The following is a 22,278-nucleotide window of genomic DNA, read 5'->3' as shown; positions in this document are numbered from 1 at the left end:
AGATAGTGTCATTGTCTTTAAGTCGTGGTATTAACAATCTGCAGAGATGCACAGGGCAGTTCCCTCTCAAAGCAGTCATTCCAGGCTCTGCAGACTTGGGCAAATATTGCACCGTCAATTAGGCTGGGATCAGCCCCCTCTCCAGTCGGGACTCTTGGTCCTGGCTCTCTGTAGATGGGGTCAGTCCCCTCCTCTGATGCTATAGGTCTCTACAGACTCAGGCAGCGTCACTGTGTTGGTCACTCTGGGATCAGTCCACGCTCTTGGGGCCATTGGTCCAGGCTCTCTGCAGACTCAGGCAGGGTCGCTGCCCAGGGTCCTCAGAGGTCAGTACTCTACGGGGGCCGCCGGGGCAGGCTCAGGCAGTGGAGCACCACTGTGGGGTCAGCCGCTGTGGGTCCAGGCTCTCTGCGCGCCTCACTCTGGCCCCCAGGGCTATGGGTTTCGGGCAGGCGCGCTGAGACCAAGCGGTTCCCACCTCCCCCCGCATGGCAACCCCGCGCACGCGGCCAGCCCGCACGCCCCGGGCAACGCTCGCAACGGCCAGTCTGGCGCCACGCGCCCTGACCCGACCGGTCCCGCCTCCACTCCCGCCCCTCTGGGCGCCACGTGCCGCGGTCACGTTGGAAGCCCCACGGGTTCATGGGACATGTAGTGTTTTGGCGGTTCGGCGCAGCCCAGTCTCCGTCCGCGCGCAGAGGGAAGCGGCCTGGCCCTGCGCTGGGACCGCGCCTCGCCAGCGGCGCGCGGGGCCAGGGGAAACGCGGAGCTCGCGCCCGTGACACGCGCGTTCAGCAGCCCTCCCCTCCGCAGGAAGTGCCGGCGCAATGGGCGGGGCCTCGGGGGCGTCCCCGGCGCGTGTTCCGGTAGCGGGGTTTCCTGGTTGGTGCTTCCTGGTGCAGGAGCCGGCAGCGAGTATGTGAGTGAGCGGGGCCGCCGGCGGGCAGGCAGCTCCCAGCGTGGCGGGCCGGGCCGGGCCTCGCCCGCCTCCACCCTTCCTCAGCGCTCCCCCCCCTCCCCCGTCCTCTTCCATACCCCCTACCTGTCCAGAGCCCCGCTTGCCCAGCCAGAGCGACCCCCCCTCGAATGCCCCCCACCCCTCCTCTTCCATACCCCCTCGCCGGCCAGAGCCCCCCGTCCCCGGGCAGAGCGCCCCCCCTCGAATGCCCCCACCCCCCTTCTCTTCCATGCCCCCTCCCTGGCCAGAGTCCCCCCTCCCCGTCCTGTTCCATACCCCTTATCTGTCCAGAGCCACGTCCACCCCCTGAATGCCCCCCCCCCCCCAAGTCCCTTCTCTTCCATGCTTCCTCCTCGGCCAGAACCTCTTCCCCCCCTCCAAGTTCCCCACCCACTCCCCTTGTCCCTGGCCTGCCAGAGCCCCTGAATGTCCACCCCCAGCCCCTTGTGTTCCATACCCCCTACCTGTCCAGAGCCACCTCTGCCCCTTGCCCGGCCAGAGGCTCCCCCACACCCTTTTCTCCTCCGTGCCCCCTGCCTGGCCAGCCCCTTCCCCAACCCAGAGCTTTCCCTCTCTACCTAGCCAGAGCCTCGCCTATCTCTGTGTTCCCTGTGCACTCCGCCCGGCCAGTGCCTCCCCCCATGTCCCCTGTCTATCTCTGCATTTCATCCCCCCTGTTTCCAGAGGCCCGTGCCACTCTTCCGCAGCATGCTCTGGTCCTTGCCCAGAGCCTCCTGCCTGGCCCCAAGCTCCATGGTCCTAAAGCCCCCTTCCTCCGGAGCCTCTTCACCCCCGTATACCTCCTGTTCCCCAGAGTTCAAATGCCCCTTTTCTCAGACTCCCCTACCCAGAGCTGCTTCTTCACCACATATACCCTGTCTCAGTCCCTGGAGACGCCCCCCACTTCCAGTACATGTCCTCTGCATCAGTGCCCCCCCCCCACCTCATCACATCCTGCCCAGAGTCACCTCCCTACCGCCTACCCCTTTTCTCTTCTCCCTTCCCCAGTCCCAAACTGCACACATATGACATGGTTTCCATATGATGCTGGCTCCCAAATTTTGACCCTTTTACACCTAACTAGTATAAATCCGTGTATTGCAGCTGGCCTTGATAGTGGGGTCCCAGCATGCAGTACTCCCTCTTGATCCAAGTAGTGTCTACTTAGACCAAGATGGTACATCTCATGTTGGCACCTGTTGTCTTTATTTAAGCTGAGGTGGGCCAGGCTCTGCTGTCTTGTACCATAAAAGCTTTTAGTAGTGCTAAATGCCTTAAATTTTAGAGCTGTGTGGTATTAAAAAAAAAAAAGTTCTTGTCTTCTGTGTTTTTGTATAAATGTCTAGTTCTTCAATTGCTATATGAGTGCCAAACCTGTAAATCCCTAGACAGTTCAGGAAAAGAGTGAGTAGTGCGTCCCTGGCAGTTTCATCCTTAGAACTTTGTATTTTATGGGAAAGTTCAGAAGGAGGCACTTGGAGGGGGAGAAGAGATTAATATAATTTCAATAAAATTACACTTGTGTGTTCTGTAGATGGGTACCGCGTATATTCAGCATAGACAGTTGGGTTATCACCTTTCCTCTCCTTCCCCATTCACTGTCCTAAAAACCTCCATCTTTATGATCTTCTATACTGGAATAATGTTGGGTTATTTATAAGTTCATCATATGGACTGTTGGCAGAGAGCTGTGCTTACGTCTTCAGGTAAAATTAATCCTTGATGTAAAGGAACAACTCAGCTGATTTCAATGGAATTGCCCCATTCTGTGATCATGGTGGGAAAAAGTGTTTTTCCCCAAAGTGAAAAAACTTTCAAAACACTCAAAATAAAGTTTCTTGAGTCTTTTATAATAAAATGAAACCTGTACTAAGAACTAGCTCTGAAAGATAACATTCCTAAGAGATTATTGTAAAGAATCCTTGAAGTTTTTAATTCTTTATAAGAACATAAGAATGCCCACACTAGGTCAGACCAGTGGTCCAAGTGGCTCAGAATCCTGCCTTCTGATAGTGGCCGATGCTAGATGCTTCTGAGGGAATGAACAGAACAGGGCAATTATATCCCCTGTTGCCCAGTCCCAGCTTTTGAAAATTGGAGGTTTAGGGATACCTGGAGGATAAGGGTGTGTCCCTGACCTTCTTGTGTAATAGCCATTGGTGGATCTATCCTCCATGAACTTACCTAATTCTTTTTTGAACCCAGTTATATTTTTGATCCTCACAACGTACCCTGGCAATGAGTTTCACAGGTTGATTGTGCATTGTATGAAGGAAATACTTCCTTTTGTTTGTTTTAAACCTGCTATCTATTAATTTCATTGGGTGACCCCTGGTTCTTTTGTTATATGAAGAGGTAAATAACACTTCCTTAGTCACTTTCTCCACACCAGTCATGATTTCATAGACCTCTCTCATATCCCCCCTTAGTCATCTGTTTTCTAAACTGAACAGTCCCAATCTTTTTGATCTCTCCTCACATGGAATCTGTTCCATCCCCCTCATCATTTTTGTTGCCCTTCTCTGTTCTTTTTCCATTTCTAATATGTCTTTTTTGAGATGGGGCAACTAGAACCACATGCATTATTCAGGGTGTGGGTATACCATTGATTTATATGGCATTATGATATTTTCACTCTTCTTATCTATCCCTTTTTAAATGGTTTCTAACACTTAACTTTTTGGCTACCTCTGCACATTGAGTGGATGTTTTCAGAGAACTAGCCACAAGGACTCCAAGATCTCTTTCTTGACTGGTAACGGTTTATTTAGAAACCATCATTTTGTATGTATTATGGGAATTATGTTTTCCAATGTTCATTAATTTGTATTTACCGATCCTGCATTTCATCTGCCATTTTGTTGAGATTCCTTTGTAATCTTCATAGTCTGCTTTGGTCTTAAGTATCTTGAGTAATATTGTATCATCTGCAAACTTTGCCACCTTTTCCGCCCTCTTTTCCAGATCATTTATGAATATGTTGAACAGCACAGGTCTCAGTACAGATCCTTGGAGGACCCCGCTATTTACTTCTTTCCATTGTGAAAACTAACTATTTATTCTTATAATTTATTTCTTATCTTTTAACCAGTTACTGATCCATGAGAGTACCTTCCCTCTTATCCCATCACTTTGCTTAAAAGCCTTTGGTGTGAGACCTTGTCAAATGCTTTCTGCAAGTCCAAATACACTCTATCCACTGGATCATCCTTGACCACATGATTGTTGATCTCCTCAAAGAATTCTAATAGATTGGTGAGGCATGAGTTCCCTTTACAAAAGCTGTTTTGACTCTTCCCCAACATATTTTGCTCATCTCTGTGTCTGATGATTCTGTTTAAGACACCATTTCTGTCTCAACTCAATATTTTTTTGTTTAAAGCAGTTTTCGCTCTACCTGAAAACTATTTCTCTCCATTTGAACAAACTACAAACATGCTAGAAAACTAACATTACAAGAAAGAGCACTTAGTCTCTCCTTTTGCTTCTTATTTGTTTGGATAGGCTGCTGTTTAGCAATGCAAGCTATCATTCCTTTGCCTCTGAAGTAATCATAACAGCAGGACCACTTTATCCATTAGTGTCAACCTCGTGGCGCCCTCCATCTACTTCTGTGCTACTTGAAACTGGGATAAAAGACACTTAGATACATCCTATGTCAGCTCCGGGGCAGGATGGATTAAAATGATTTCAATTTAAATAAAATGTGTTTCAGTTTAAATAGATTTGTTTAAAGATTAATTTAAGTTTACAGCCATCTATCTGAACTTCTGTTAGAATAATTTAAAATGTTAAAAACACCAGTTCAGTAAGTTAAATAGACATTATGCATTGCACATCTTCAGTTGTCATAGTGGTATTATTCATGATACATGAGCTGTGTAGTGCTTTAGCCTATTTAATTAAATATAGATAAAATGGAATAGAGATTTTCTAGTCTGGACTCTTAAGTGTTACAGGTATTATCCAAATCTCAAATGATTTAAATCTGAACAAGCAGGTGTGGATTGAATAGGTTTTGGCAGTTCTCTAAGACCATTGATTTTTCTAGAACAGAATATCTTCATTTGCTGCTTTGTTTTGTTTTGTTTTTCATACTTGGCAAAAAGACTAGCTATTCTCCTTTCTCTTGTGCATACTCCATTAAACAATACAACACATCTTTATTTTGTAGAACTTCTTTAATACAGCCTTTGTCCTAAAACAGATTAGAGTTAAGTAACACCACTACAGAGATTACATAAAAGTACAGGAAGAGAAAAATGAAGATGTATAGATAGAGCCTGAAATATTTACCAGAGACCCCTGCCATCGCAGGGCCTTCTGACCACAGTAGAATTCTGCTGCTCTTTTCTTTCTCAGTATCCTGGTTTCTGCTGGAGCCTTATCCCTTCTCATTCTCTGTTTTTTCTATAGCCTCTTTCCCATCCTGGATTACTTCAAATGCCTTTGATGATAATATTCTTAGCAGCAACCAGCAGTTAAGTATCATGTCAATTTTGCTCTTCAGTTTTATTGCTGTCCATCTGGTATTAAGTAGCATCAGAGAAACTGACTAGATTTGTCAATTCTGTTGGCTGCTGCTTTGTGAAGATTTGAGCTGTAGCAGGTGCACTGGAGGTGACTACAGACTCAGGGAAAAAACCCTCCATGGGTCCACATCTGAAAGGCTGTCTTTGCAGCTGCAAGGAGATAGTGTTAAAAAAGATGTTTCCAAATTATATTTGAAATAAGATGGAGAGTTATTTAAACAAGAGTTGTCTTCCAGATGGCAAGAGCAGGAGAGGAAAATGCCATCGTACCATCTGTGTGCTATATGTTGGGGGTATCAGGAGGACAGTATTAGATTAGCAGAGGAATTGTGGGGAGAGCAAAAGACGTCATAGAGACACAGGGTATGTGAAGTTGGTTCAAGCAAGTCCATGAACAGTTTTTAATATAAGGGGTACTGTTCTTCCCAATGCAGGATGGTGGTGGCGGCAAGGGATAGCATATGCCAGGCCACCCAATTGGCTGTTGTGCACAACATTAGTACCTTCTCAACTGTGGCCAATGAAGGAGCTTTCTGCAAGAGAATGTGTTTTACTAGCCATTATTCCAGAGCTTCATTTGGTACGACTGTTGGGTATTCTTTCTCCATCCTGTATGTAACTCTGCCTTCTAGTCAGTAACTACACCTTGCTCTTTTCCACCCCCCCCCCCATCCCCTACAATGTTTGTCATTTTTCAATCACATGATGCTATTTTAAAAAAAATCTCTCCCCTAAGAAACTTATTTTCTAAATGGCTATACAGAAAACTGCTGTCAAATGCACCATGTAAATAAGTTGAAAAAAATACAATGGTTTTTTCTCTAATCTCTTTATTTTAGAATTCTAGGGTGTTGCCTGTAACAACAGTGGTTTAAAGAAGTTCAGACAAGTGTGACTTTTTTTTTCAACTTGGCTGTGTTCCTTTAACTGGGTTCTCGTTTAGTGTCCGAGAGACACTGCCAGCCATTTTACAACCATTTTTGTTCTTTGCCTGTGGCACAAAGCAGCTTAGTCTCCTGAGGACTAAAATGCTTTAATTTAACTGAAATCATTGGGCTCAACATAGGGATATTTGTTACTGAGTTTCCCGTGATACTAGACTAGATGATCTAATGGTCTTGAACTCTAGAACATATTGAGGGAAGCCTTGCACCAAAAGTTGTGCCGTGTTACCTACCGCCGTTAGCTACCGCATTTGGCCAGATCCCTGCACCTTCTGTGTATTAGCACCAGGACCTTGATGTGGATCTTGAACAGGATGAGGAGACAGTGTGGAGTGTGACTCACCAGTGTGATGTGCTGTAGGAAAACGGTGGACCAGCAGAAGCTTCTGCTTGGCTTTTTCACTCTAACATAAGGGAGTGCTTTGTGGTAGTCCAGCATAAAGGTCCTTATTGGTAGGCCCATATCTGAAAGGAAATATCCTCTTTAGCTGAAGATAGAAAAAAGCATTTCTGGCTATTTGAATGTCAATAGAAGTTCAGTAAGATTCCAGGACTTCTCTATCGCAGTCTGAGTGCAGATGTCTTCAAAAGAGGATGAAGGGAAAGCTGTGTCAATTTCTGTCAAGGGCTTTCTCTTCTTCCTACCAATATAATTTCAATCTTCCTTGGCTAGAGCTTGATCTGCCACTTTTCATCCAAGTATTTTTTCTCACTCCAGCACTAGGAAGTATGAGTTAAGTTATTGCCCATGTTTGGGAAGTATGAGATGGGGAGCTGGATGCCATCATCTTATTGGTGTTAAAGTCTATATTATCTCATCTCCCCAGTAATCTGACATATATGCTGAAGAAGAGAGGAGACACGATTGATCTCTGTAAGACTCCCCAGTTCAAGAGCCACGGTGAGGAGGAGGAGCAGTTAGTTATCCATCCTGATCCTCTGGAGTCTGATAGGAGAGAATGAATAGACGTTAATGGGGATGGGCCAAATTGCACTAATGTTGTCTACATGGGTGAGCAGCACCTCATGATCAAGTGTCAGAGTCCTAATAGATCTAACATTGGATGCTTATGTTTTTGGCCATGGCTCACTGACCAGCTTCTCAATAACTTTGTCTAGAATGCGAGGGTTAAAGACACAACAATAATAGGCAAGATTATTTGAGTTGAGTGATGGCTTCTTGAACACAAGCCAAAGTATTGCTTTTTAACCGTGATGGTGAGCTCGCCTTGTTGAAGGAAGTATTCTATACTTGCTTTCACAAATCTCAGATTATTAGTATACGGTGGCATAAGGTTGCTTGATTGGGCAAAAACTCTGTCCAGGAAGGTGGTATGTTCCTCATCCTCTGCTCTGATTCCGTCTGTTTGGACCTGGAGAGCTTATATTGAGTTTAAGAGACTCACTGCCAAGCCCTCTGCCTCTGAAAGTAATACAAGGTCTCTTCAAGGTAGATGCTAGTTGAGTCAGAGATTGTCTTGTTGAATCAGTGCTTGTACTTTAGCTATTACAGGTCAGCTAGTCAAGATTTTACAGATGCTGTGGCAGACTTTTTTTTAACATTTCTCACAGTTGCAGCATAGCATTGCATATATTTGTTTGGTCCTAATCCCGTTTGGATGCATTTTATGTCAGAGTGTTCTAATCTCATTCTCTCATGCTTTATCGAACATAGGTCATCAGTGAACCAAGGCAATGGGAGGAAGGTGTGTCTAATGGCCAGTGCACCAAGAGTAGTGGTCAACAGATGACTATAGGGCCTTTGCCAGACTATCATTGCACAGGTCATGTAGCTAAATAGAGCTCTCTGTCATGGTGTTCTTTCTTGAAACTGAATGGATGATGAGTCTCCTCTAGTGGACCCACCAATTCAGAGGGATCCTACACAGAATGTTGTAGTTGTCATGGTGGAAAAGAGGTTTCATGTTAGATAGAAGTGTCATCTGTATGGGTGTTAAAGTCTTCCAAATTTATAAATTTTGGAGACTCCAGTACCAGGCCAGAAAGTAGCTCAATTAGCTGTGTTAAGAAATGGTCAGAAATTTTTTGATGGAACTGAATTTTTTCTGAAAACTGAAATTTCGTTGGAAAGGGCAGGTTTTAACAAACTTTCTAACCCCCCAAAAAGTTAATTTTTTTTAATTTGTCAAAATGTCCCATCTTGACATTTTCAAAAGGAAAAGTTTTAGGTTTTTTAGTGCAAAATGACTTGTCATTTTGAAATTAAACTTAATTTATTATTTTAAAAAAAAGTTTTTAAAAAGGTCAAACCAAACCAAAATGTTTTGAAATTATCAAAACAAAATGTTTTGCTTCACCGGAACCATTAAACTGTTCACTTTTTGAAAAATTTTGAGATTTTTACTTTTGTCTCTATTGAGAACAAGAATGTTTTTCGAGTTTTCAAAAATTCTTGCCGTATGGGAATGATATTTCCTGCCCAGCCCTAGTGATAAGCCAAGGGCTGTGAAACAGCAGGATTCCTATGTTGTCCTTCTCTCTGTCCTTGGACTTGCCGAGCAGGTGATCACGTTAATCTTTGCCGTGAGCTCAATAATCTTGGGATGAGGCTCAATAATAGGACTCTCTTCAAATTGTTGGTGTGTACACCATTTCAAATGGAGATTTAAATTAGAGAGGGTGCAAAACCCCTTGTTCAGTGGTCATAAGCATTATTTTTTTCTACACTTAAAATCTGCAATTTGTTTGCAATTTTAGCTACGTTTACATTGGTTACTTTTGTAAAAACTTGTGTATGTAAGGTTATGTTGTGTGCTTTTCTTTTTAGTTTGACCTTGTGTGGAATTGGCTTTACTGATAAGGTGTTTTATTTTTCCTAGATACGGGTCTACTTTCTTTCCAGAATGTTCGGGGGGCATGGAGACATAGAAGCGTATGATGATGACCTTTATCGTGAAGAGTCATCCAGCGAACTAAGTGTTGACAGTGAGGTAGAATTTCATCTCTATAGCCAGGTCCATTATGCACAGAGTCTTGGAGAAGTCAATGGGCAGGAAGAGAATGAGGAGGTAGTGGACTCTGCGGAGAAGACGGAAGGTCAGAGTTCAGTTTTGATCAATAAATTGGATCAGGGCAAGAACCGTATATTTTCGGACAATGATGTTATTCAGATTTCAGATGGCCCTGAGGTCATCATCTTGTCTGACACACCTGATGAAGACAGTGTTTACAAAAGCAAAGTGAAGAAGACAGCAACCTCCCTAACACCAGCTAAGCAATACAGTCAACTAGGATGTTCCACATGGAACCCTGCAAGAGCTTCTGCACCTACTACCTTGGATTCTGATGGAAAAAATTCAAGTAAAGAGAAAAGGGCTAATAAGAAGTCTAAACCAACTTCTGCTGGTAGAGTACGCATGATCCAAGAGATTCTGGTAATAGAGGATAGTTCAAATGAGGAGAAAGAAGAGGAGAGCACAATCTCTGAAAGCGATAATGTGGAGAGTTGGATGCTGTTGGGATGTGATGCAGATGTCAGAGATGAAAATATCATTTTGAACCTTGAAGGCTGTGGAACTGCTGTCAGTGAAGGTCAGTACTTTTGTGTAGATAACACTGAATAGAGTAAAGGAAACTGATGGGAAGATCTGGTTACCATGATATTGATGTCAGTATTATAAAGGGAAAGAAGCAGATGCAGTACAAGGTGGCAAAAACCCAAAGGAGGAAGTTGTAAAGTGGGATGGCAGACATAAAATGTGTCTAGCAGATAATCGTTAATACTGATGTGTATTATTTGAGTAGTGCCAGACATGTGCATAGTGCTTTGCAGAGAAGCAAATGACAGTGTCTCTACCTCAAAGAACTGACAGAGAGAGAGGGGGGAATTCAGAAGGAATTTAATTAGTTAAATAAACCTATTACACCTCTACCCCGATATAACACCGTCCTCGGGAGCCAAAAAATCTTACCATGTTGTAGGTGAAACCGCATTATATCGAACTTGCTTTGGCCTCAAGCATTTCCCTTATTAATAGGCAGGAAGTGCCCCCTGACTGACCCCGACCCATCCAACCCCCCCAACTCCTTGTCCCCTGACTACTCCCTCCAGAGATCCCCTGCCCCTAACCACCCCTCCCAAAACCCCACCGCCTATCTAAGCCCCCTGCTCTTTGTCCTCTGCCCACCCCCTACCCAACCCCTCTGACTGCCCGACCCCTATCCACACTCCTGCCCCCTAACAGGCCCCCCGGGACTCCCACGCCCTATCCAACGCCCCCGTCCCCGGACTGCCCCGCCCCCAGAACCTCCGAACCATTCAAATCCCCCCGCTCCCTGTCCCCTGACTGCCCCCTGAGACTCTCTGCCCGTCAGCCCCAGCCCGGCACCTTTAACACACCGCTCAGAGGAGTGTGTTGGAGCCTGACACGCTGATCCTCCGGAGCGCGCAGCCCCGCCCCTTAGAGCTCTGCTTTACCGCGTTATATCCGAATTTGTGTTATATCGGGTCGCGTTATATCGGGGTAGAGGTGTTTATCGGGGAGAAAAAAGATAAACCAATATTTGGGAAGCAAGAATAGAAGTAAGAAAGGTATACAATGGTTAATTATTGTGATCAAAGCAAATAAGTAGGTAGTGAAAATATAGCAATGTCAAGAGAAATTTGAAAATAAGCAAAATTGGAGGGAGAAATCACAAAACTAAGACTACTGAAAAATACAGTAGGAGGAAAGGTATAATCCCTGTGGTCAGTGTAAATAATTCAGTTATACTGATACTTTGCTGTTTTCTAAAATTTACTATCCACAATATACAAATCCTGCATGAAATAGTACACAGTGATTCCTAAACAGTGGGATTATTGATATCTAGCTTTTTAAAAATATGTTTCCAAATTACTGTAGAGGAAAGTCAAAGAAGATGAGGTAATTCAAAGAATTGATTGTAGAGACTTGTTCTTTGCAAGTCCTTTCCATGGTGAAGTTATCACATTGGCCGCATGTTGTGATGATTATTTTATTGCTAGGATAATATGTATTCTGGAACCAATGACTGAAAAATCTACTTGACTGTCATCTTTCCTTTCCCTGTGCATGCTAGTCTCTTGTTGCACTGAGATAATTTCCAGAAACAGTGTCCCCTGTCAGTCACTTGAGAGGGAGCATTGCTGTCAGAGATATTGATTCAGTACAGTAAGGCCTGTCAGGTCACCTGTAGCAGTTGGGGCTTTTACTCAGCTTTGACTCACAAAAATATGGGTAGCACTTTCTCAGCCCTATATTGCTTTAGTTTTCTTTTGGTGCCCACAAATGACACACTATATAGTTGTGGGTGTTGAGGGAGACGTTCTTAGTTGCTAATATATGGACTAATATCAGTAAGCAAGAGATTGCCTCAGAATTATTGTTCAAACGGTTAGTACCCCTATTGCCCACATATTTGTAATGAGGGAGGAAGCCAGAAATATGTCTTCTTTCCCTTCTTTAAATGGTCTGTTCTTTGCCTGTAAGAATTCTATAACGTCCCACCAACAGAATGTGTTTTTCTCTGGTTTGCTTTTCTGTAGTTACTTGCTAAATAGATTATAATATGCCCTTTACCACACTGTGTTGCTTTGAGATCATTGTGCGGCTGCCCATTGTCTAGAAATTTCACAAAAAGATTGCTGTGCACATTGTTCTCAAATCAATGGCAAGTATAGTGGTACAGACCACAAGTTGCCACATCACATTTCCAGATTGTCACGTTCTCTATGAAATATGTTTTCTCCCTATAAATCTCTCTTAAAAATAATTTAAAAGTATAATAGATAAGTATTAAAGCCTAATTTTACTAAATTTTATTTGATTGTTTTCTTTTTATATTTTCACATTTTCTTTCCTTTCTTAAAACCACAACCAATGTGTTATGGCAGTATAAAGTATATATGTTTCTTTAACAGAATGCTTTGTGGCTTTCAGGCAGCAAATGTACCAGGACATTTGGCAATACAGTTTGTGCACAGCAAAATGATACGTTGTTACTGGTAACTTGTGTACATGTCACTTTTTTTTGGTCATCTTATATTGTTCAGTGAATAACCATATTGGACAGGAAGGTGATTAGTTTATTTTTTGACTCTACACATCCTTCGTAGGCTTACCTATAGGAATTGCCCATGGTGGTTATAAAAATTACCCCACAGCAGAAGATAGAGAAATGTGTAAAGAATACGTAAGCTTTTTATATTACATGAATTTTTTTGGAAATATTTTGTAATTAGTTTATCAAAATAGTGATTTTATTAAATGTGATGCCAATGTGAAAATTCAAATCTTTGTTCTCTTATTGCACTACCATAATTTTGTTGTGCAGCTGCCTAAACTCAAAGTGTAGCATTTAGAAAAATTAACTTGTGCATAATATCCAGAGGTAGTTTTGCTTCATTTGCAGCAAAACCCTTCAGAAACCCTTCCCATGTTTTTGACTAACATCAGTAATGGTATTGTCAAGGGTAAGCTCATGCTTTATGATTTACAGGACAGTGATCAGTTACACTGTGGAGTCTGGTACCATGCTGTAGCCTTCTTTTAAATATTTGCATTGAACTTAATTTGTTTTTGTTCAGGTATTGTTTCCTCCTTTCATATGTATTTACTTTGCAAAACATCTCAAGATTTACACAGTTTTTTCTGTTTAAAAGGTGCAAGCTAATGATGATATGTTTGAGAGTAGTCTAATGTATGTGAGAGCCAGAAAGGAACTGTGTGCTCTGAGCCTAAACCCCCAGCCTGAACGCAAAAGACTGAGAGGTAAAGCGCAGCATGCATCTTAGAAGAGGTGTAGGTTAAATCAGTATGTCTGTATTTTCACTGAAATTTAAACAACCTCTGTTCAAGCATACTCAATGCAGAAAAGTTTGCTCCATCTGGTATTTTGTTTGTAAAACAAGTACTGTGATGTGGAAGGTAAAGACAGCACAGGGCTGAAAATTATTTTTGTCTTTTGCTGGTATAAAAGTAAAAACCAAAAGACTATCAAAATATTAATGCATTCAAACTTAGTGGATTCATGGATAACTGTAACATGTCAATTTTAAGGAGCAAAACCTGCAAGTCTTCAACATCTAATATATCCATAATTTATTTATTGAGCTTCACAGCATCATCTCTCAGGTGCTGTGGACTCCAAGTACAAGTGTTTTGCTGAAACTTGAACACAGTCATGTCAAATCAAAAGAAGATAAGGAAAAACAAGGTGTTAATTTGTTTTCATTGTAATTTTATTAGCAAATTATTCTTTCAGAGATTTATTTCCTCTAATTCATGTAGGAATTATTTTGAGAAATATTTTTAGTTATACTCTCAGAATGTTTGGGGCAGAGAATTAAACATCACTTCTGTTGATTTACTGTGAATACCTACTATGTAAATTACTACTTTTTAAGGCTTTTAACTTGAGCGTAGGGGGGATATAACATTTAATAACTGGTGAAACCTTTATTTTTTGTCAAAGTTACTTACGGCTGTATAAATTTGAGAGACCTCTTGTGACAGTCTGTTGGTATATGTAGTGCCCAGTTTAATTCACACTAAAAAGGGAATGAAACATGGACAATACTGTGACTATTGGAGTGGCCTGTTGTGTCAATCATTTGGTGGGCCTTTCTTTGTACTTGAGACATGGAGATAAAGATAGTGAGGTTCCACGAGAATAAAAAATTACTGCTCCAGGGAAAGGAATGAAGCACCCCTCCTTATTGTGTTAAGTTTTCTACATCATATTTGCCACCATAGTTTAAGCTAAGAACCATATTATTTTTAAATTATAAAAACAAAGAACATCCTTCCTTGGTTCCCCAAGCGCACACACGGAATCCCTTCCATACATAAACTTCCAGTTTCGATCCTGTGTCTATTATGGTGATACTTAGAAGAGATGGAAAAGCATACAGTGACCTGCATTTTCCATTGAGACAGAAAGATGTGTTCCTTTTATGCTGGGAAGAAGTGTTTTGGTGCTTGCTGCACAAATCAAGCTGCTTCTGCTATTTCTATTTTGAATTAAAATTCTGAAAGTTTTAAATCATGCTGTTCAAATTCCCAACCTGTGCAACATGGCTCTGAGGTACATATATGAAATCCCTTATATTTTGACCCTTCCTTCAGCCTCTCTAAAGATTCATGGTACCCTTTACATTTTGGTTTTATTTCAATTTCCCGCCAATATTTTTTTTTAACCAAAACTTGTGATGACACCAACTTTTAATTATAGCTATGCAGTGATATCTGGCTACGCTTTGTTATTTGAGGAGACGAGGGTAGGTACTGGCTTTCTTGTTTCCTGCTAAGGTGTCTCTGGAACTCTGCAAATAGCTACTGTTTCTCCCGTGATTCTGACGGGTCTCACCCTGATCTCAGTTTTATGTTACAAGATTGCACATGGCTTGGAATTGATCAAGGCTGTCAAAATTTCATGAAGCAAGTTAGATCCAAAGGGAGAGTGACCAACAGTGACCATATCTCTTGTTCCATATGTACATTGGCTCTTTTTTTAGCCTTCCATGTGTGATATTTTTGAAGGTACGTTCCACTGCTTTTGCCATTTTGCACAATGAAAGGGAATGTTTTTTTTTTCATTTGGCATTTTAAGCAGGGATTATCTTCTAGAGTTGGACCTTTACTGTGTATTTCCAGGACATGTAAATGCTTTGTGCGTGAGACAAATATAGAGACAAAAATTGCAGATTTTTATTTTGTAAATATATATAATTCATTTTTGAGGCAGAGGTATCACAGACCTTTGAAAGATGGGCTTTCACCTCTTCTCTACCCCAATAAGGGTATGTATGATGAGAGGGCTAATCTCCTGTAGCTGTCAAGATTTCATCCATTCCCTCATTAAGGACCATCTTTTAACATATTTGTTCTCCTGTATCTAGCACTCGTCTTAATCTCTGCACTTTTTCTACATTTGGAGAGACAGTTTTCAAAGTTGCAGCATTGAGGATCACCCACTAAGGGGAGCAAAAAATGATTTCTCTCCTATCCCCCCATTCCCATCAGTGACAAAGTGGGTTATTTAGCCAACATTCTCTGCCATTACCCGTTTGCAGAGTGCAATTCCTAAGGCGCTTATTGAACCCAAAGATCCCAGGAAGCAACACACATTGTTCTCCACTGGGCCATTGGAAAGGCTACTTGTGTTTTTAACTAACACAATAGGTCAGCTTTTTGAAAGAGTGTTTGAAGTATCACTTCTGGCAACTAGAAATTGCTATTAAAAGTAACAAATACTGGATATCGCTTGTTCTGGTAAAAAGCGTTTAATTCAAATGCCCTTTATGGTCATTGCTCAGCAGACTGAAAACCTCATTAGAAACTCTGGAACCTTCTTAGCAGCTTTGGCTGGCATTGTAATAACATTTTGGGATGTTGACACAACATGAGATATTTTAACTAATTTACATGTTCTCCGCACATAGCAGTTACTGTTTGGGATCCCAGCACATGATAACTTGTCTTCCAGCAGCTGCGCTCCAGATTAGATTTCTGATTTAACTTTTTATTCACATATAGTATCTGTTTTCTTCCAACAATGATCAATACCTCAACAAAAAAGTGTGTGCACCAAGGATTACGCTCTACTCTTTTATTTAAACATTTCACTCAGTGATTGCATGAATGCTTTGCTTCTTATAGCTTTGGCTTTGATGGCAAATTCAGACAAATGAAGAACTGAAGACTCAGAGCAGATTGTACAGAATTGAGCCAAAACTTGCTGGTCATTAGAAAATATTTTAAAAGCTATTTATCAAATGATCTTCAGACTCTACAATCTATAATACAGAGTACTTCCTGCTTCTTCTCCTACCTGCCCAACAAATTGATTTTTAAAGTACTCTTTATGGTGGTGTTCCGTAGTGGAACAAACCAACGGCTGACTGACATGTGGGCAGATTATTTACACTCCAGTTTAGGAATCGGCTGACCCTTACTTTGTCAGTGCTGAGAAGAAGTCTTTTCAGGCCTTTTCGTTTGGTTATCATCGCTGTGTTGCATTTCAAAACAATTTATGCTTTGTCTATTGAAGATGCTTTTTCTGTTGAAAATTTATTGGTTAAAAACAGCGGGATTCATGAGAGAAGTAACACTGGTCATCATCCTGTAAAATAGAAGCTGCTATTTCCAAAGCAGTTTGCTCATCTTTAACTAACCCCTTTAGTGTCTGTCTATCTGTCTCTCTTTTGCTGGGTTTACAAGTCTTGATAACTCCAAACTTCCCTTGTTAAGCTTCCCTTTACATTACCTACATTTCCCATTCAGCCTGCAATGAAATTGTAATGAAAATGTATGCTTTTAAAACAAAGTATAGAATCTGCAAAGACTTTACTTCTTGCCCTATTAATGTTGGGTCTTGACATTTGGCCTTGGGGTGAAGCTTAGAAGTAGTAATCATAACAACTACTGCATATGCAGATATTGGAGTCAAAATGGATATAGCAACCTCAAATCCTGCAATCTAAGTGTTTTACTAGTCAGGATCCAAAAAGGAAAAGCCCTTCTTTGACCATTACTGCTTTACACAGATTCTTCCTGACAGCTGAATTTTGTTAAAATTCTAGTGCTCTGTGTTGAATCTGCAAAATTGCTTTGAAACTTAGACTACGATTATAACAATCCTGCCTGCGCGAATAGCCCATTTTACTACTTATGAATGTATTTAGGCAAAAGCAGAAAATCTTTTAAATATTTTTGGGGAAAAAACTGCTTAGTTTACTGCCCCATTCCTGTAACATTTTCTTTGATAACCAGTTTTACCTACTTGGTCTTTGCAAAATGTAGTATCATCTTTTTATACTAGAACTTTGATATTTTTATAACAATCCCTTACTTTGTTTCTGGATTTTGTTTTTTCATTCGTTTTAGTACATGAGAAATCTTTTGTTCTTTTGATGCTTCAGGAAAAATCTGAATGACCGTTTCTTCCCGTCCTCAAAATAAATTTTTTTTCTAATTCTGAAAGGAATTTTTACAGATGCTTAGCTCAGCAGTGAAAGAAAATATATTTTCTCTTCAATGAAATTAGATTCAATTAGAGTTATATCTCTAGCGTTTCATATTTACATTAAGAACTCCCCCACTATGGGACAATGTACAAATTTATATCAATTTATGACACCAAAATAACACAGAAAAAGGGGGTTTGGGCAGTGAAAAGGAGTTTTTGTTTCAAATACGTTGCTGTTCAGAAAGGTTTGCCAACAATATACTGTATCTTTGTTTGCTTGAGACATTTCATATAAAGCTTTAACCTTTGATAAACTGTTGGGAATTACAGTTCAATAACTGTGGCTAGTGCTGCTTTAGTTAATTCCCACTCACCCCCCTCCTTTTATGGGTTTATAATTCTCCATTTAAGGTTTACTCTGGGCTGAAAATCAGAGAGGTGAATCTTAGCCCAAGAACATTTCGTACATGTCCAGATATATATTTGATGAATTAAGATATAAATGTAGCAAACAAAAAAAAAGTTCATGGTATTTTTTTGACACACAAAATAATTTACATTTCAATTTAAAATGAAATTTGACATGTTATAAAACCCTATAGTCACTTTTGATATTTCAGTAAAATAAAAATTGGCTGGCAGATTTCTCTTTGAATAGGGGCTCAGGGTCTGATTCTGCTTGCTTGGAGCACAGTTTGAGAGGTGCCGAGCAACCTCAACTGAGATTAAACTCTCGTGGCCTATAGGATGCTCAGTGTCTCTGAGGAGGAATTGGTGCCTTGCAGGATTGGCGCCTGAGGCCCAGGTCTTGCACTGAGCTCTGTGTGGATGGAGATATCTTGCTACATGGAGCAGCTTGCGGTATCTGGCACTGTGTAACTATTTGTGTATGGAGGTTTACTATATGTATTTTAAATGCAGACAGAAGACCATGAAAGTAAATAATCTTCTTCTCTAAAAGTTCCAGTGCATGGGCTGATATGGTGGTCTCTAAAAGGCTCATTCTATACTTAATTTTATCTTTCAATTTTCGAAGGGCTCTGTTATAATTAATATTATATAGTGTGTGTATTTATAACTATATGCTCACAAATAAGAGGAAATTAATAAAGTTATGTGTAACATCATATCACATCATCTAAGTTTAAAATTAAGGGTGCTGTCATTAACTTCTGAATTTTTTTCTACACATTGCAATAGTATTGAATCAATGTATAACTTTATAATATGCACTTCTTTTCTTAGGAAAGTTTTAAAACTGATGCTTTATCTTTAATGTGAATTTTTTCTTGCCTTTGTTTGTCAGAACTTAACGTTACTTAAACGGAGGGGGAGTTTTTTGTGCATGAATTATTATAACAGCATTCACCCTGGAGCTATAATAAGCAGTGGGAATCCACCTACCCTTTACTAGATACAGCACATGCATATGGATATTTTGATTAAAAGAAAAAAGTTAATCTTCTTTACGGTGTAATGAGGATACACTTGAATCTCTTGATTATTTTAAAAAAATTAATAAAACTAATAAAGTTCCTTTAGAAATCTCAAAAGATCTAGTCTGTCTACCTGCAACCTTAGCAGTCCCTTTTATCTGTACAGATTTCCCTGCCTATTGTGGACCTTAGCTCTAACTAATTTAAATTTCCCATGGCTTTGGGTTGCAGACTAGGTTTTCTGCAAGAGTGCCCATGCTTACATGGTCATATATTCTGGGTGACTTTTCCACTTTTTTTTTCCCCGCTGTTTTGTTGATTGTTAAAAGGGGAATTTTTTTCCCACTTCTCTCATCAGTTTGATCTTTCTTCCTTGTCCCATTTATTTGTGTTTCTTGCAGGTTGGGAAGAAGTCTTATATTGTAGCTAGATCTCTAGGGACTGGTGGGAAAACTAATTTTGTCCTTTTTTAGTAGAGGTGTCATTTTTTTTAGCAATTAAAAAAATGCAAATAGTTTTTAGGGGGCAACAAGTACAAAGAGAGTCAGCATTTATGACTCGCCATACTAGAGGAAAGGGGGGGGGAACATTTAGTTAAAATAGGTACAAAAACAAGTAAATGTATCACCCTTTCATATTAGAATAAAAATAATAGGCCAAAGTAGAATGAAAAGCAAGAACATGACTAATACCATTATTGTGACAATAATTCTGGTTTGTAAAACTGTCTACTGGAAAGAGTTTCTCTTTTCCAGGGAGTAAGTAAAATTAAGACTTCTTCCAGTGGAAATTGTCTTGCCAGTCAAAGTTTTAAAATGAAGATGACTAAGGAAACAAGAAGATTTCATTCTGAGAACTGTTGTGTTATGTTGGTAACTCATGCTATTGAAGAAATTCAAGAATTTGTCACAAATCAGAATTCTGTCCTTTTCCTTTTCACATGTGTGGGACATAATGTGAAGGTTTGAAAAATACTATATGAAACTACTGTCATATCAAATGGCAAGAAAATGCAGAGTTTTAGATGACTGTTAAAAGATTGTGTACTAAACTGTTACGGAAGACTTTAATTCTTATGAAAGTGCTTACAATTGGCATTCAATATTGTGTGTGTGTGTGTATATAAAATAATCTGTGCGTATTATGGAGGAAAAGAGGCAGATTCTTATTAATTCATCTTTATGGACACAACTGTAAAAAGCCCTGATGCAAATGCTCCACCCCATATTATTTACATCTGCTAATATTCCCATTAGTTAAAAAAAACAACAAACAGTTTATAGAATTTCAGATGTAGCGATTGTGTTGTTTACTCACTTCTACTGGACAAGAACTGTGACATCTGGATTCAGATAGTCAATATATCTTCATACATACATGATACTATTCTTTACAAAAACAGCCAATAATCTACTGTATACACATTTTAAAAAGAGAGCAATCCCAGACTGTGCTTCATTTTGTACTTTGGCTTCTTTAGAGGAGATTACAGCACAGGGGACGGATCTATTCTTAGAGTGTAAATCTGCCTGGGGTAACTCTGTTAAAGTCTGTGGAGTAACTCTAGATTTAAGGCAGTATAACTGAGACCAGAGTCTGGCAAGTTATCTATTGGGTTTAAACCACCCTGGTTTCCCAAGAAAACTCTCAACACTGGATAATTTTCTGTTCTTCTGGTGTATTACTAAACTGATAGGACTCCCAGCAATTTTAGTAAAGGTGGGAAGGCAGGATAGACTGCCACCTGTGAGTATAGCAGTTCCTGCAAGATATGGCAGTGAGAAGGGGTGGCTCTAAGTTTACATAGAACAATATGGTTCCAGTGTTAAGCTTTTGTTTTATTTTCAAATTACTAAACAATGTCTGTAACAAGTATGGGAGCGACTTGGAGTATTCTTTTTACAGTACACTATCTGACAATTTTACACTTTATGAATCACCCTGGGAAACTTGCTTTTAAAAGTTAACACAAACTTGTCAAGTTCATGAATTTGGTCTCACCAATTTATCTTGGAAAGTGCAATTTTTTGTTTTTGGTTTTAAAGTGTTAACGGTTGACATACCTTTTAGATCTCCAGAGGTGATCTTGTTCTGGCTTTGTATCATTGTGCTGTTTCACCTCTGCTAATACATCTGGCAAAGTTTTATCTGGAATGTTTGTTACGTGTCTTTAATGTATGTTGAAAATTAATAATGTAGCTTGGAGTTGCAGAAAACAAGTAACTGTTATTTCTGTGTTGTCAGGGAATACTCATAATGTATTTAGTGCTAGAGAGCTTACTCTGGTGAAAACCTGGAACTCCCACCCCCAAAATGTGTATATTATTTCACAAGTATCTGTATCTCTGGCCACAAAGATTGATTTTGTGGTTGTCATTAGTTTGCTGCTGTTTCTGTTGAATCCATTTGTTATGTTTATTCAATGCCAAGTTTGATGTTGACATTTCTTATGATACATATTTTTTTTTCAAAATATGCATACAGCATACTTGTATCTGTGTTCTGTGTAACATTGGGAATGGGAAAATACAAAGAGAACAGGATCTGTTGGATACAACGCATCTCTGTGGGAGATGTACATAAAACCTAGTCTTTGTACAGTGCGGATAGGGTTAGGTGCAAATACTGCTTTATTATTGTTGTCGATCTTGTCATATAGGAGGCTATTACAACATATACTTTGACCAAAGTCCATAAATCTGAAGAATTGCCAAGTGCTCTCCGGGCTTTTTAAACACTTTATAAACTATTCTCCACCAACTGTTTAAAAAAAAAAAAAAAAAAGTCATGACTGCCAGATGCCTTTTTTCAGTCTTTATTTGAAACTCCATCTGCGTCTTGAAACAGTAGAGTTTTTTCTCCCCTTTTAAAGCAGAGGCCATGAAATACTTATGGTGATTAACAGCCACTGTGGTGACAGTAATAGTTTTAGCTCTATATTTATTTCTCAGTCTAGATACTGCTGTGAAGGTAAGTCAATAAGGTTTCATAAGGTTATATCTTGTAGATTGAAAACTTTAGCTTCAGGGTCCTTTCATTTTATAACAATTGTGGGCTCAGAATGAGTGTCTCAATGTGACTATTTGCTCAAACTCATGTAACTCTAACTTGGGACAGTATTTAGGGGAGGGGAAAAAAGGCTTTAGCATTCCCATTTGCTCTGCATTTACTGTGAAATACCTGCCTTTATGTCACTTTAAAAAGAAAAAAAACGACACAGAAAAAGGCAGTTGCCAACTTTGAATGCAGATTACTGTAATATTTGAAAATGTTTCTTTAAGGTATGACGTAATAATTTCCAACTTTGCTCTTTACCAAGTCAGTCATAGTCTCTGTTGTAAATTTCAGAAATTTTGGTAATACAAAACCAAACCAGATTCTTGCATATGATGTTTGCCCTTCAGTGACATAGAAACTTTTCCATATTATTTGAATTATGTTTCTGCAGAATTATAACT

General features: G+C 40.1%; 1 protein-coding gene across 4 annotated transcripts in view; it reads left to right on the top strand.

Moving 5' to 3' along the window:
• Positions 1-699: 699 nt before the first annotated feature.
• The window catches only part of ZCCHC7 (zinc finger CCHC-type containing 7), a 163,703-nt gene continuing 142,124 nt past the window's right edge, over positions 700-22,278 (top strand). Inside the window, exons 1-3 of one of the 4 annotated variants that reach the window (XM_073345738.1) lie at positions 733-915; positions 5,925-6,070; positions 9,275-9,986. In XM_073345738.1, the coding sequence (XP_073201839.1) occupies positions 828-915; positions 5,925-6,070; positions 9,275-9,986 (946 nt within the window). In that variant the 5' untranslated portion in view covers positions 733-827. Of the gene's footprint in view, positions 920-5,383; positions 5,439-5,924; positions 6,071-9,274; positions 9,987-22,278 lie in introns of those variants that run through there. The other 3 variants (XM_073345741.1, XM_073345740.1, XM_073345739.1) reach the window with 3 other exon arrangements.

The sequence above is a fragment of the Lepidochelys kempii genome, chromosome 5 (assembly GCF_965140265.1).
Source record: "Lepidochelys kempii isolate rLepKem1 chromosome 5, rLepKem1.hap2, whole genome shotgun sequence".
Taxonomy (NCBI): Eukaryota; Metazoa; Chordata; order Testudines; family Cheloniidae; genus Lepidochelys; species Lepidochelys kempii.
This window is presented reverse-complemented; position numbering and strand designations above follow the sequence as displayed.